Source organism: Anticarsia gemmatalis, chromosome 29 (genome assembly GCF_050436995.1).
Source record: "Anticarsia gemmatalis isolate Benzon Research Colony breed Stoneville strain chromosome 29, ilAntGemm2 primary, whole genome shotgun sequence".
NCBI classification, from domain to species: Eukaryota; Metazoa; Arthropoda; class Insecta; order Lepidoptera; family Erebidae; genus Anticarsia; species Anticarsia gemmatalis.
In genome coordinates, this window is record NC_134773.1 from 4,092,930 (window position 1) to 4,107,817 (window position 14,888).

Consider the following 14,888-nt stretch of genomic DNA (forward strand, 5'->3'; position numbering starts at 1 on the left):
TTTTAAATATATTTTTGACTGAAAAGGACAAGGTTTGTATGGGATCGATGGGATCAAAATTCCCATTGGAACGGGATAAAATTGTACTATACCCGGATGAAGTCGGGCCGATCCGCTAGTTATTTATATTAATGTTTTTTAGTCGGGGTTTGAAATTATCACGATATAAATACATAAATCACGCCTGAAAAACCTCCGAAATCGACTGCCTCCGTGGCGCAGTGGTTTTGGGAGGTCGCGGATTCGATTCCCACGCGGGACAATTATTTGTGTGATCTACAAATAATTGTTTCAGGTGTGGTTGTACTTAGTGTCTGTTGTTTGTATGATTGTAAAAGTCCCCGCGCCACAAGGCAGAGACGTGGCGACTTAAACCACTGCGCCAGATACATACACTACCCACCACAGAGTTCGGGACCGAAAATATTACTATTATCAAAAATATGTAAGTACCTTTTCTAGTAATAATATCCCATTTCTCGGGCGTGCATACAATCAGCTGCGTCGCTTCGATCTGTTCTCGCGTCAGCTGATGGTCACCCGTCAATTCTGATACCTTCATGTTGTACGCCGCTAGACGCTTGCTGAAGTTGCCCACCTGTGGGAGAGAAACTGGGGTGAATTGTGGGCAAAAATATTGGCAAATGGTCGCTTATTCCATCGAAAGGTAATTGCTTTTTTATCTAAATATTAAATACAATGGATTTTGAAGTCTATTGTAAACTTGAGCATTGATTTAAGCTTTCCTAAGATTGATAACTTTGCCATCACTATCAACTTACTCAAGACGGCAACTTTGCCACTACTGATAACTTTGCCCACAGTTACAAGTTAAACCTTAGTGACAACTTGCCCTCTAGTCACAGCTTTACCCACAATAACTACCCAATTTGCGCCCTTAGTAACATCTTAGCCCATAAATTACAACTGTGCCCATCATAAAAACAACTTTGCCCATTGAAAACCTCACCATTTCCTGCACAAGAGACCTCATGGGCGCCACATAGATCATCTTGAAGTCGTTCACGTTGACGCTGCCGTCGTCGTTGACGTGCTTGCCCACCTCGCGCAGTATGCACAGTAGCGCCACGTTCGTCTTGCTACACTCTTACACTACTGATACTTACTAGGAGTAATTTAACTTAGGAGTAACTTTGCCTACGTTGTCAACTTAGCTACTAGTGACAACACTTAAAGACACTTTCGCCCATTGTTACAACTTTACCCATTAAAAACCGCCCATAGCTATTTGCGCTCACTGATCGGCAAACTGGGTTAAGTAAATCTTGGCGCGGTCATTCGATATATGGGTGACCGCATAGTGGTATTTGAACTGAGCGTCTCCGTGCTTTAAAATGTCGGTCCCGGTTGTTGTCAATTAAGATAGCAGTCGTTAAGCCACGTCAAAGGACGGCTTGAACAACTTTGACACTAGGTTGACCACTAACCATATGATAAAAAGAAGATTAACCCCCGGTTTCTGAGGCACATTTAGCGGTAGTTTATCTATACAATAGCGCTTAAACTCATATGAAAAAAACGCTATTGAATAGATAAACTACCGCTAAATGTACCTCAGAAACCGGGGGTAAGAGACTCACCATTTCCTGCACAAGAGACCTCATGGGCGCCACATAGATCATCTTGAAGTCGTTCACGTTGACGCTGCCGTCGTCGTTGACGTGCTTGCCCACCTCGCGCAGTATGCACAGTAGCGCTACGTTCGTCTTGCCGGCTCCCGTCGGCGCGCACACTAGCAGGTTCTCGTCCGACTCGAGGGCCGCTTTTGATATGCGACTCTGTAAAACAAATATACATTTAAGTATATTTTTTAAGTTTTTTTGAGACACCTATAGCTATTTGCGTAAGTAAACCTTGGCGCGGTCATTTCATTGATGGGTGACCGCGTAGTGATATTTGATCTGGGCGTCTCCGTGCTTCGGAGGGCACGTAAAATGTCGGTCACGATTGTTGTCAATTAAGATTACAGTAACCATACGGTAAGAAGAAGTACATTTTAAAACTTAATTATTGGGGAAAAAGACCTAAAATATTTTTGGCAAGAATATTTTGGGATAGGACAAGTTGTAGGAAACTTTGCCAGGCAACTTTGCCCGCGTAAAGTTTATCTAATATATAAAATTCTCGCGTCACAGTTTTCGTTGCCATACTCCTCCGAAACGGTTTGACCGATTCTCATTAAATTTTGTGAGCATATTGAGTAGGTCTGAGAAACGGCCAACATCTATATTTCATACCCCTAAGTGACACTATTTTTTTTATTCAAATTTCAAATTCAAATTCAAAATATCCTTTATTTCGTAAACTTTTTACAAAGTATTTGAAATAGTCACGTATTTGTATTTCTTTTGTCCGTTTCGGAAAAGCTGGTTGCTCGTGAGAAGAAACGGCAAGAAACTCACGGCTTGCTCTTTTAAAATGTCAATTTGCTTGATACAAGATGATTTGATGATTTACTGTGTACACTCAAAAAAAAAAGCTGTAAATAAATCTAATTTAAAATTTAAGCTCATAAAAATAGTAATAATCTTCAAAAGGAAACTTATTGGTAGTACACAGTAAAACATTGTACATTAAAACATTAGTACATTATTTGAAACAGACTTGGTAGAAGCAGCGTGTGCGTTCGCGCAGCGGAATGTTGTTGAATTTAAAGATATTAATTATGCAGATATTTAGTGTATGACGTCGTATAATTGTGTGTGGTAAAAAAAAAATTGTGTACGCAGCCATTGTGGAGAAATTCACCAAAAACTGATTCCGCTGGGCGAACGTTGTCCTGGCGGAACTTATTTTAATCCATAGACTTTAGAAGAAAAGAGGTGTGTCCAAAAATTAGTGTGTATTTGTGTGTAATTGTGTATGTATGAATAAAATGAGTGCATGCATAAACTTCGGAGAAATTCAAGTTTCCGCTACGCGAACGTTTGGCCATTAGCTAGTTTTCATATAAAGCGCTTAAATAGAGAGCTGTAGATTTTTACATACGTTGTTTTGAATTTGTTTATATTTGTTTAAAAAACAGATTTAGAAAAAATCGTAGGGCTTAAAAGATAAAAATATAAACGTAAAATACACTTAATAGGTCTTAGTTCTAAAAGTATGCACTTTGGGGTCTAGATTTTCACGTTTATACAAACCTTGTAAGTATCTGAAACATGTTGCCAAGTATCAATGATGTTCCGTTATCAATTAAAGAGTTAAAGGACAATTTTACCATGAATAGATCACTGTTTACAAAACAGTCAAATATCACGACGTTCTAAAGGAATTGCATGGTAAAATGTATGCCAAAAATTAGTTTATTCATTCAACTATTCACATGCAAAATTTCATGTCATTAAATTTAGTAATTAAAGAAATCAATTAAAATACTGACGAAGCATCGAAAACCTACATAACCCGACCAAGTTCGGATAGCTACAAAAAAGCGGCCCAGCCATATATCTAAGAGACGTTCTTAACCTTCCAATATAGTATTTACTAATATGGTACAGTTCCGTACACAAGCGTTAGGAAAAAATAAAACAATTGCATTTCTTGAATTAAAAATATTTTTTTAATAATAACCCAACTATCTACGATAAAAACAAATCTTCAATTAACAAGTACTTTTCTATTTAAATATCCGTGTACAAAAATTTTTTTTATTAAGTACATACTTAATTATGTTTCATTACACACTTAAATAAGTAATTATAATAACGTTAACAAACGCTTGCAACGACAGCAATAAACTTAAATTTGTTTTAACTAACATTTGGTGTACAAAAATAAATGACCTTTAAATTATATCGAAACAACAATTGTGTTATCACCTATACCAATTCAATACCGGTATTATACGGTAAATTTTGGGATGTTACCTAAATATATTGCATGGACGCTTTTTTGTAGCTATCCGAACTTGGTCGGGTTATGTAGGTTTTCGATGCTTCGTCAGTATTTTAATTGATTTCTTTAATTACTAAATTTAATGACATGAAATTTTGCATGTGAATAGTTGAATGAATAAACTAATTTTTGGCATACATTTTACCATGCAATTCCTTTAGAACGTCGTGATATTTGACTGTTTTGTAAACAGTGATCTATTCATGGTAAAATTGTCCTTTAACTCTTTAATTGATAACGGAACATCATTGATACTTGGCAACATGTTTCAGATACTTACAAGGTTTGTATAAACGTGAAAATCTAGACCCCAAAGTGCATACTTTTAGAACTAAGACCTATTAAGTGTATTTTACGTTTATATTTTTATCTTTTAAGCCCTACGATTTTTTCTAAATCTGTTTTTTAAACAAATATAAACAAATTCAAAACAACGTATGTAAAAATCTACAGCTCTCTATTTAAGCGCTTTATATGAAAACTAGCTAATGGCCAAACGTTCGCGTAGCGGAAACTTGAATTTCTCCGAAGTTTATGCATGCACTCATTTTATTCATACATACACAATTACACACAAATACACACTAATTTTTGGACACACCTCTTTTCTTCTAAAGTCTATGGATTAAAATAAGTTCCGCCAGGACAACGTTCGCCCAGCGGAATCAGTTTTTGGTGAATTTCTCCACAATGGCTGCGTACACAATTTTTTTTTTACCACACACAATTATACGACGTCATACACTAAATATCTGCATAATTAATATCTTTAAATTCAACAACATTCCGCTGCGCGAACGCACACAGAAGCAGCACAGTCCCAAGCTTTATTATCGTCCAAATAATCTTTAACAGTATAATAGCCTTTTAAACATAAGTTGCGTTTAATAACTAATTTAAATTTATTGAAGCTTAAGTTTTTGATTTCACTAGGGATTTTATTGTAGAATCGCACACATTGACCTCTGAAGGATTTGTTTATTTTTTGGAGCCTAGTGGCTGGAATAACAAGTTTATTTTTGTTTCGTGTATTAATGCTATGTATATCGCTCTTTTTCTTGAAATGTGTTATATTTTTGTGTACATAAATTAGGTTTTCATATATATATTGACCTGCCACCGTCAATATATTTATCTCCTTATATTCATTCATATTGCAAAGCAACGTTTTCCGGGTCAACTAGTAATAGCTAATTGCTATTCATACCTGAATTCTATTCAGCGTCTTGAACCCTTCAAACGCCGGCTGCACGTATTTGGGTAGTTTTTCTATAGGAACTAGAGTTTCTCCTTCGTCGAAGGGCTTGGGCTTGAGAGCTGGCACGTGGACCTCTTCGTAACCTGAGGAATAAAGAGTATATATTAGTTACTAGCTGACCCGCGGCAGTTCGCTTGCGTCACATAAGAGAGAATGGGTCAAAATTTTCCCCGTTTTTATAACACTAGCTGACCCGCGCAACTTCGCTTGCGTCACTGAAGAGAATGGGTCAAAATTTTCCCCGTTTTCGTAACATTTTTCGTTGCTACTCCGCTCCTAATGACCGTAGCGTGATGTTATATAGCCTATAGCCTTCCTTGATAAATAGGCTATCTAACACTGAAAGAATTTTTCAAATCGGACCAGTAGTTCCTGAGATTAGCGCGTTCAAACAAACAAACAAACAAACAAACAAACAAACTCTTCAGCTTTATAATATTAGTAAGTATAGTAAGTATAGATTTTTCACTGGTACTCTGCTCCTATTGGTCGTAGCGTGATGATATATAGCCTAAAGCCTTCCTCGATAGATGGGCTATCTAACACTGAAATAATTTTTCAAATCGGACCAGTAGTTCCTGAGATTAGCGCGTTCAAACAAACAAACTCTTCAGCTTTATAACATTAGTATAGATAGATTCTAAACCATTACTGTCCCACTGCTGGGCAAGGGTGTGAAAAAGAGTGTCCAGGAGTTTGTTGGCAGCTCTTCTCTTTGGCGCTACCTTCCGAACTGGCGGTAAATTCACTCTCTGTATCATTGACTATCATAAGTGTCAGCATTTGAACAAAATGAATAACTGTTTCGCTTTTTGATTCTGGGTCTTTTCCCGGAATGAGGGAGGGGTCCACCACGCTGAGGTAGTGATTCAGAAGATGAGTTTATCGCAAACAGAAACGTGGTGAGAGGACATTATAATATGCAGCAATTTAATTTTGTGAAAAGATATCGTTGTGGTTAAGTTGGCAAAGAATAATCATACGGTATGATCAGAGACTAATAAATAACTTGGCTATATTCTTTTTTAACCCCCAACGCAAAAAGAGGGTTGTTATAAGTTTGACGTGTCTGTGTGTGTGTGTGTGTGTGTGTCTGTCTGTCTGTGGCATCATACAATATGCGACTTATATGCGAGTGTTCTTTGACATGATGAATGAAAATCGGTTGAGCCGTTAAAAAGTTGTAGATGGTGAAAGTGAGGGGAGGAGAGGACATTTACTCGGTTGGGGTCTCAAATAGCTTCGTATGATGAGAAAGTTGGTGGTGGGAATATTAGAACGGCTTAACCTAACTAGCCAATCGATAAAAGGTATGAAAAATAAATCGGGGGATTTTAATTTTTTTTATGTTTTCCTACCTTTCCTCTGCTTCCTAAACGACCCAGGCGGCAACTGACACCTCTTATTCGCCATAAAGTGCGCCCCGGCCGCGAACATCAGCTCCTCGAGCTGCAGTACTTTGCGAGAGCCGGACACTTGCGCCACTGCGCCGGTGGTGGTAGTGCCTTCTGTTTTGTTACGCTTGCGTGGCGCTTCTGATTGTTGGGCAGCCTGGGGAAACAAAATAAATAGAATATTATGTATAAATGTTTTTTAAACTGAAATCCACTGAGTCCCTTAGCGTATGGCAGAGGGTTCAAAATTGAAAATTACTTGTTTTTAGTATGCCTAACAATAAATTAATTAATAAGCAGTGATTACCCAGTGGTATAAGTTAAAGCATCCCACGCAAGTGGTCATCGGTTCAAACCAGACACACCAATGACTTTTACAAGTGATGTGTGTATTAGAAATAATGATCACTTGTTATAACGGTGAAGGAAAACATCGTGATGCAACCTTGCATGTCTGAGAGTTGTTTAACACAGTGCTTGAAGGCATGCAAAGTTCCCACCCTGCACTTGGCCAGCAAGCAAATATATAACATGCCTAGTTTTTTGTTCTGACTGATGGACAAGTAACAAGTATAAATATATAAATCTAAGGCATTGGTTTGTCACTGTTAGATTATTATGTTTTCTCCCAAGAAATTAAAAATGTAGGTCTTGAGTCAACTACAAATAAAAAAATACAAGCAAATACCATTAGTTTTAACCCATTTAGGAATTTAAAGATTTTTTGAGCTGTCAAGCATCGAACCTGAGAACTGTCAGTCATACATACCTCATCATCTCCTTTCCCGGTCTCGAGCTGAGCTAATATCTTCTGCAAATGTGGTTGTTTGGACATCTCATCTCTGATCGCCGCGCGTTCACTCTCAGACTGAGATGACGCTAGCTTTGTGCAGTATAACACTGTAACAAAAGAATATAAACATAAGAATTATAAATAATCTATTTTAATATTATAAAGCTGAAGAGCTTGTTTGATTGTTTGCTTGTTTGAACGCACTAATCTCAGGAACCAGTGGTCCGATTTGAAAAATTATTTCAGTGTTAGATAGTCCATATATCGAGGAAGGCTGTAGGCTATATAACATCACGCTAGGGCCATTAGGAGCGAAGTAGCAACGAAAAATGTTACAAAAACGGGGAGAATTTTGACCCATTCTCTCTTCAGTGACGCAAGCGAAATGCGCGGGTCAGCTAGTAATAAATAATTGAATTATAATTAATGAATTTGTTTAATAGATTTATAAAGGGTGTGCAAAGTCCCCAACCCGCACTTGGACAGCGTGGTGGACTCAAGGCTTAACCCCTCCCTCTCGGTTGGGAGGAGACCCTTGCCCTACAGTGAGACCCCAATGGGTAAAAAAAATGTTTACGGTGATCAATGAAGTGATTTTCATCCAAACATTCAATAAAATTATATATCAAGATTTCGTAAAAGTTATGCTAAATTTAACGATGTGCGGGTTAAGCAACCGTTAGCGCGATTATTAAGTAGATGGGTGACCGCATAGTGGTATTTGAACTCAGCATCTCCGTGCTTCGGACGGCACGTGAAGTCGGTCCCGGTTGTTGTCTACTAAGGTAACTTTGACACTGAAAACAATATTTTTTCACTCACCAGTATATCTATACTTGTTGAGCAACTTGACGAAGTGGAAGCAGTCATATCCCAGCAGCAGCACGAGCCTGTTCTCCAGGTCTCTGTCGTCGGCGGCCTCGGCCAGCGCCACCAGCACCTCGCTTCACTCACACTGTATATAATCACTTACTTACCTCTGTTATGTACTCACTGATATATACACAGTTTCATACAAACTAGCTATCAGCTGAGATTGTTTAATGGTCAAGTGTGTGCTGCTCCATGATACAGAGGTCATTGACCCTTTGCTCTCCCACCTGACTAATATTTACTAGGTGAACTGGAATACGAACCTCAGACTTCTCCATAACTGCTAGTTCACCGCCATTAGTAACCTAGAATACGTAAACGACTTTAAATTACTTACATTAAAATTTCTGATAATCCACAAAAACGGCCACCCATCTACACAACGACCGCAGTGACGTTGCTTAACCTGCATATCATTCACCGACCAGTGAGCGCAACGAGCTACAAGCACATTAGGCACTAGTGGTGAAACTCACCAGTATATCTATACTTGTTGAGCAACTTGACGAAGTGGAAGCAGTCATATCCCAGCAGCAGCACGAGCCTGTTCTCCAGGTCTCTGTCGTCGGCGGCCTCGGCCAGCGCCACCAGCACCTCGCTGGACTTGGCCTGAGAGACCATGGCGTCGGGGAAGTGGCGGGAGAGGCGGCGTTGGAGCCAGTATGCGTCTATGTCCATGGGGTGAAGGGTGGTAGCGTGGCGTTTTTGGCTTTGTTCTTCTGTGAGCTGTGGACAATATAAAGTTATTAATATTAAGACAGTCAGAGAATAATCTGCATAAATCTATGTATTTATACGCAAAGCAAAAAGGACCCCTTTTTACGAAAAACGTGCGAACTTTGAAGTATGAAATTTGGCACACTTACAGTTTATGTGTAGAAGGAGTGCAGAACGCTAATATATTTTTTAATAATAATGCTTATAAAGTATGTACATTAAATCAATAAATAAAACATTACACACACGACCACGCATTTGAAATATGTCTAAATACATAGAGCACTGACATAGACATACAGTACCGTCTTATATCTTTACTGAGGTCTTACTGAATGCCATACATTAAATAAATTTATAATTTATCTATGTATCTATTAAAACTTACGTTAGCATGTATAGCATTTTTCTTTCCTTCTGAGTCGCTGTCCTCATCAGCACTGCTGTCTTTCTCTTTCTCATTGTCTGATCCTTCCTCGCCTTCTTCCTTGTCTTCTTCACGCACCTACAGAGAGAACGAGAGAAGAATATTAATATATGTTAATCCTGAAGGTTTAGGTAGAGGTGTCTGAAATATGATTACATTTGTAGTAATGTTACTATAATGTAATACGGTGCGATATGACGAACATTACCAATAGCCACCTCTACACACACAATCTATCGCGCATGAAACAACAATCGCGCGTGTAAGGGGAAAGCAAAGAGCCGTTGCCGCGCTCCCCTCCCCGCGCCCGCGAACAACATCGCTCTCTCAGAGCGCGCTGCGAACACTAGCGTTATACTGTACCATACTAGGAACGTGCGATACTGTTTGTGTGGAAAGGTAGCTAATCTTATTGCAAATATAATTTAAAATAATTGGCGCAACACGAATAATACGACCTAAATAAGAACGGGAAGATGGCGTCCACCTGAAAAACTAAAAGGTCAGCAATATCCCTACAAGAGGCTATAGTATAAAAGACAGGTCACTGACCTCTCCATAAGCATCTTCATCGTCCTCCTCTGAAGATTCTTCGAACTGCACGTTAATACCGTACGTCTCGTCTATCTCCGTGTTACCCTCCGCTGAGCTTCCGATGTTGAAATCTGTTATCTTTTTACCTAGAAAAATAAATAATGTGTTATATAACAATATTATGTGTTTATCCCAAAGAAGTTTAATTCTGTCCCTGATAATTGAAAAGACACATCTAACGTTTTTGGCAAAATTGAGTAATAAATATTGCTGGAATCAACAGAAAAGGCGCATCTGCCCATTCTTTTAAATTTTCTATGTCACTCCGTTTTAGCTTAGCGAAATAAAGCGCATTTGTATAATACAGTATTTTTATCCGTTTCTGCTTATTAGATGCGTGTTTTCATCTATCGGGGGCAGAATAGGTCTGTTTGGCTTCCAATTTGCTGTGTGCACAGCATAACCTATTTCGGAAATTGGGATACTTTCTTTTCAGTATAAGGATTCAAACATCAGCAACAAACTACATATTGATAAAAAAAACGTTTGATAAAATATATTAAAAATGTGACCCTGCTAGAGTTTCTTCTTAAAATTTGCAAGTCGCATTTGGTCCCTAATCTTTTAACTACCCTTATTTAAAGTGGAGATCTTTACTTGGGTAATAATAACTCACCTAAATTGACAAGCAGTGCAAATCTCTCATCTGCCACAGGTCCTAGCAGCATCTCAATCTCTTTCTTCTTCTCTGGATCTTTTAGTTTATCATTCTTTAATACTACCAGCACCTAAGAACAAAATAAAACGTATGAATTACAATGATATATTTTTAATAATGTCACTACAATGAGATAAAACCCGAGCTATTTAATTATATAACTCATGTACAAAGAGCAAAGATTAATTTCAATGCAATAAAAGAATACATTCAAATTGTATGAATGCATGTTGTGTATTTAATAACTGAAATTATAAGTTCTAGGGTTAAAATCTTCCAAACTTTGCTACAAAAACAAAACAAACCTAATCACACACTCTTTTCTAATACAATCTCAATCAAAATTTTCATGAATTTTCTTCATAATAATCTCAGAGCTTTTTAAATACAATTGTATTCTTTAATGCCAAAAAAATGGCTATAAAAACCTTGCATTCACAAGGCTGAAGCTTCTCAACAGAAACCAGCCTCTTCAAAACAAATAGGAAGATTAATATACTAGTTATATGTTTACAACACAACAAATACATAATAATGAATCTCTATTTTAAAGAAGCCAATAAGCTGTAAACCACAATGGCAGTGAGACTACATACCTCATCACAAGCCCCACAAAGAATATCCCTAGGTTGATCTCCGAGTGCACTCTGCATGAAGGTTAACAGCATCTCATAAGCATGCCTCGTGTGCTGTGCCCGTGGTCTGTACAACACTCCCGGTGTGTCATCCGCCCAGGCCACACGGGATGTCTTAGATTTAGACAACTCGTAGGACGCTTCATCTCTTTTCTGACGTCTGGAAGGTAAATAAATGTTAGTACATAGTTACATATATACATTATATATAAATAACATCTCTTTTCTTAGGCGTAGGCAATGATCAGAGAATAAACCCTTGGGTAAAAAATGAGTGTGTGGATGTAAATGTGAATGCTGGACGTCTAGAAAGACATACACTGATCATATTAGTGCTGTCTTGCAAAAGGTGGAACTTAGCATGTATAATATGGTCACCAATCCACACAACCACTACAGCAAGAGTAGCTTAACCTCACAGATAGATCAGTATGGCTGTTGTTACTTTAGCAACAAGATCTTAGACTTTATGTCTAGCTAAGAGCCAGTGTAATACAAAGCCCATTACATAAAAATATTATTGTGATACTCTAACTAAACTAATTATCCTTTTTCCGTAGTAAGAAATTTACTCAACATTTTGAAATCATAAATTGTTAGCTTACAGATCAACAAGGTCACTAATCACAGCCAGAAAACATCATAAAAATGGCTCAAAAACTCTAACATAACAGAAAAAATGGCTATAAATACGGAATAGACTAAGTAATAAATGTATTTTTCTACCTAGGAACCATCTAAGACAGGCCGCTGAGTAATAGAAGGACTAGATATCCCTACTTACTTGACTTTGCGTTCTTCTGTTTTGTCGGGCTTCGTACGCTGAGCCCTGTCCCCCATGCGGGTCCCTCCAAGCTTCCCCGACAAGGACAACACCTCTCCGGTCGCCTCATCACGACCACGACGCTCTATAAGCCTCACATCAGCTTGCAATACAAGATTTGAGTTCTGCAAAAATATAACAACGCCATTTCACTTTGAGCCTCAGTTACGCGCGTTTTATAGAAGAAATAATGAAATTATAACGTAATAGGATTGTAGAAGAGTTTGTGAATATTAAAAGCGTTTGTTTCAACAGAAAAATGCTATAAAATTGCACAATAACAAGCAATAATGCATGGAAGATAGTAAAGATGATAAATGTACTTACGGCTTTGTATTCATACTGCAACTGACGGGCCGCCGCGTCAGCCATGTCGAATAAAGTATTTTACACTTATTTCACTAACAACATTCACTTCACTGTAACTTATTTGGTAAAGTTTGGAATTAAATCGCGACAAAACAATGCTAACGAGGTTATGCCGCTGTAGCCATGTTTGACACAGATAACAAATTGCCAATTGCCGTTAAGAAAAATACAAGTTTGGACACATGTCTTTTCAGCAATAAAATCATAGAAATTAAATCGAGTTTAACGTGAGTTTTCATAGTAGACTTTGTAATCGATAGGAATGATTACCGAATTTTCAATTATCAGGTTGGTAGTTCCTAAATCCAGATTTTAATAAAATGTTATCAAAAATATTTATAAATGATGTGGGCAGATTTTTCCCAGGTAAAAATAAAATGCTTGAGAATCAGCTGTTCTGCTCGCATGGTTCATTAGTCACATAACACATTTATACTTTATGATTATACACCTATTCCGTATTTACAGAAAGAATTATATTATTTTTTTAAAACAAATTGCTATCAATAATGTTAATATTAAATTGACCCGCTCAAACGTTTAGCGCATATTAAGTACAGTAACAATAATCAATATTACTCGAATAACTGGGATAGTCACTGCTGGGCAATGGTCTTCTTTCGGAATGCGAGACAGGTTAGCTGCTAGACCTTGAATTCACTTCGGCGGCTAAGTGCAGGCTAATAATAATATCGTACGTCATTCGGCAAAAAATCCATTCATGTTTGCGTAAAGTTCATTGAACTTCTTAGAACTTTGTCATCGTTAAGTATTACATCGTTTTTGTCGTGGTTAGCAAAAACCGAGGATCGCAATCGATGTTGGGTTTTCGGGAGGCCTTTGCCTACCAATTGTATAGATAAGTTAGAAAAAAAAATGATTTACTTTTTTTCATAACTATTATTATAAAAGTAAACATTGTTTTTAATTTTATAGACATATAACTTAATATACCTACCTAGGTACCTACTTATCGTAAATTTGGGTTATTGTTTCTGCAAAAGTAATTGATTATAACAATAAAATAAGATTCTCGTAATTCGTGAGTTTGTTCACCTTTTCATTCACCTGTCATTCTGATAAAGTTCATTGCTCCTACCCTCCCTTAGAATATTTTTTATCTTCAAATTGGCCCTGAAGACGTTGGCAATAATATAATATTACAAGTTTCGTGTTAACGGAGTCTACATGAACGAAGTATTATTAGAAATTAATTATCATTTCAGATCGTGAGGTTAAAAATTGGAAAAACATATTCAATGTTTTATATGAATAAAAATCTGATTGAATAATTTTGACGCCTAGGAACAAATTACATAAAAATGTATAGCCAAAGTCAGTCATCTAGCTGCCAATCCCAGCTTTGCCTATTGTGCCTAATCCAAAATCGATACAGATATACTTTACCGGTACCGTCCCTTTTCCCGTCTCAAACACATTCATTTAATTTCGTCAAAATCACCTGATCAATAGAAAAAAATAGCACACTGAGAAATCCACCCCCAATTCCATCTGTTTCCGGGAACCAAACCCATGTGCTACCTGCAAAGTTTACAAACATAGCCACGTGATGTAAACAGTAACATGCGCTCGCACAGACCGAAGCGGGCCGCGATTACAATTAGATTTTTTTCTAAGGTTGTCAGCACTGTGCGGCCAATTTATCCGAATATGTACGTAATTATTACATCATAGACTTTATTTAGCACAGCAGCGCAAAAAAACATACTGTTTCATACATAATTTATCTCTTTTTTGTATATATTTTCACTTTTAATTCAGTATGAAAATGGAAGTGAGGCCGGTGAGAGAGGGGAGGGGAGGAACTTAGAAATATGGTTGGCTTTATGACTATATAACCACTTCTTACGATAATAACATGCTATGGATTCTGGTGAACTTTATTCGCCAGCATACTTTGCTTATGTATAGTCGATCTTTATCTTACTGCCTATTGATAATCTATACAAAGTTCTTTGGAATTAAAAGGTTATTAATCATGAATATAACTAAATTCATATAGCTGAAAACAATACATGAAAATAAAAAAATGCATTTGTATTTCCTTATCAAAAGTTCTCAAAGTAGGTAACAGTTTCAAAGAAATTTAATAAAATTAAAACCATCCCTACTTTATTGATTTGCAGATGGAGATAGTGTTATATCGTAATTGCTAAAGCGCGAGCGAGACAGCTATACATTTGTGTGTGGTAGTGATGTGCGTGAGTCACGTATTTGCGGCACACAATAAAGCTCACTTCTGTCACGACAAGACATAAACAAACAGTGCCGACTTAAATGCATCGCAAAAATGGCGGCACCGTCAAACGGTAGTGGAAATCTTGTCGAGGAATTTGAAGAATCATTCCAGGTAAGCGGAAAACACCATAATTATGTAGTTTCAATGTAGTTAATAGCACAAAATTGCATTT

The 14,888-nt window shown here is 37.3% G+C and overlaps 1 protein-coding gene across 1 annotated transcript in view; it reads right to left on the bottom strand.

The window, feature by feature from the left end:
• Positions 1-12,584, bottom strand: part of Brr2 (U5 small nuclear ribonucleoprotein l(3)72Ab) — a 51,009-nt gene extending 38,425 nt beyond the window's left edge. Inside the window, exons 1-12 of the mRNA XM_076132867.1 lie at positions 12,415-12,584; positions 12,049-12,212; positions 11,226-11,424; positions 10,588-10,699; positions 9,930-10,057; positions 9,339-9,455; positions 8,710-8,959; positions 7,337-7,467; positions 6,532-6,724; positions 5,123-5,256; positions 1,602-1,799; positions 454-598 (exon numbers count right to left, since the gene is read on the bottom strand). Of these exons, the coding sequence (XP_075988982.1) occupies positions 454-598; positions 1,602-1,799; positions 5,123-5,256; positions 6,532-6,724; positions 7,337-7,467; positions 8,710-8,959; positions 9,339-9,455; positions 9,930-10,057; positions 10,588-10,699; positions 11,226-11,424; positions 12,049-12,212; positions 12,415-12,459 (1,816 nt within the window). The 5' untranslated portion in view covers positions 12,460-12,584. The remainder of the gene's footprint in view (positions 1-453; positions 599-1,601; positions 1,800-5,122; positions 5,257-6,531; positions 6,725-7,336; positions 7,468-8,709; positions 8,960-9,338; positions 9,456-9,929; positions 10,058-10,587; positions 10,700-11,225; positions 11,425-12,048; positions 12,213-12,414) is intronic.
• Between the last annotated feature and the right edge of the window lie 2,304 nt (positions 12,585-14,888).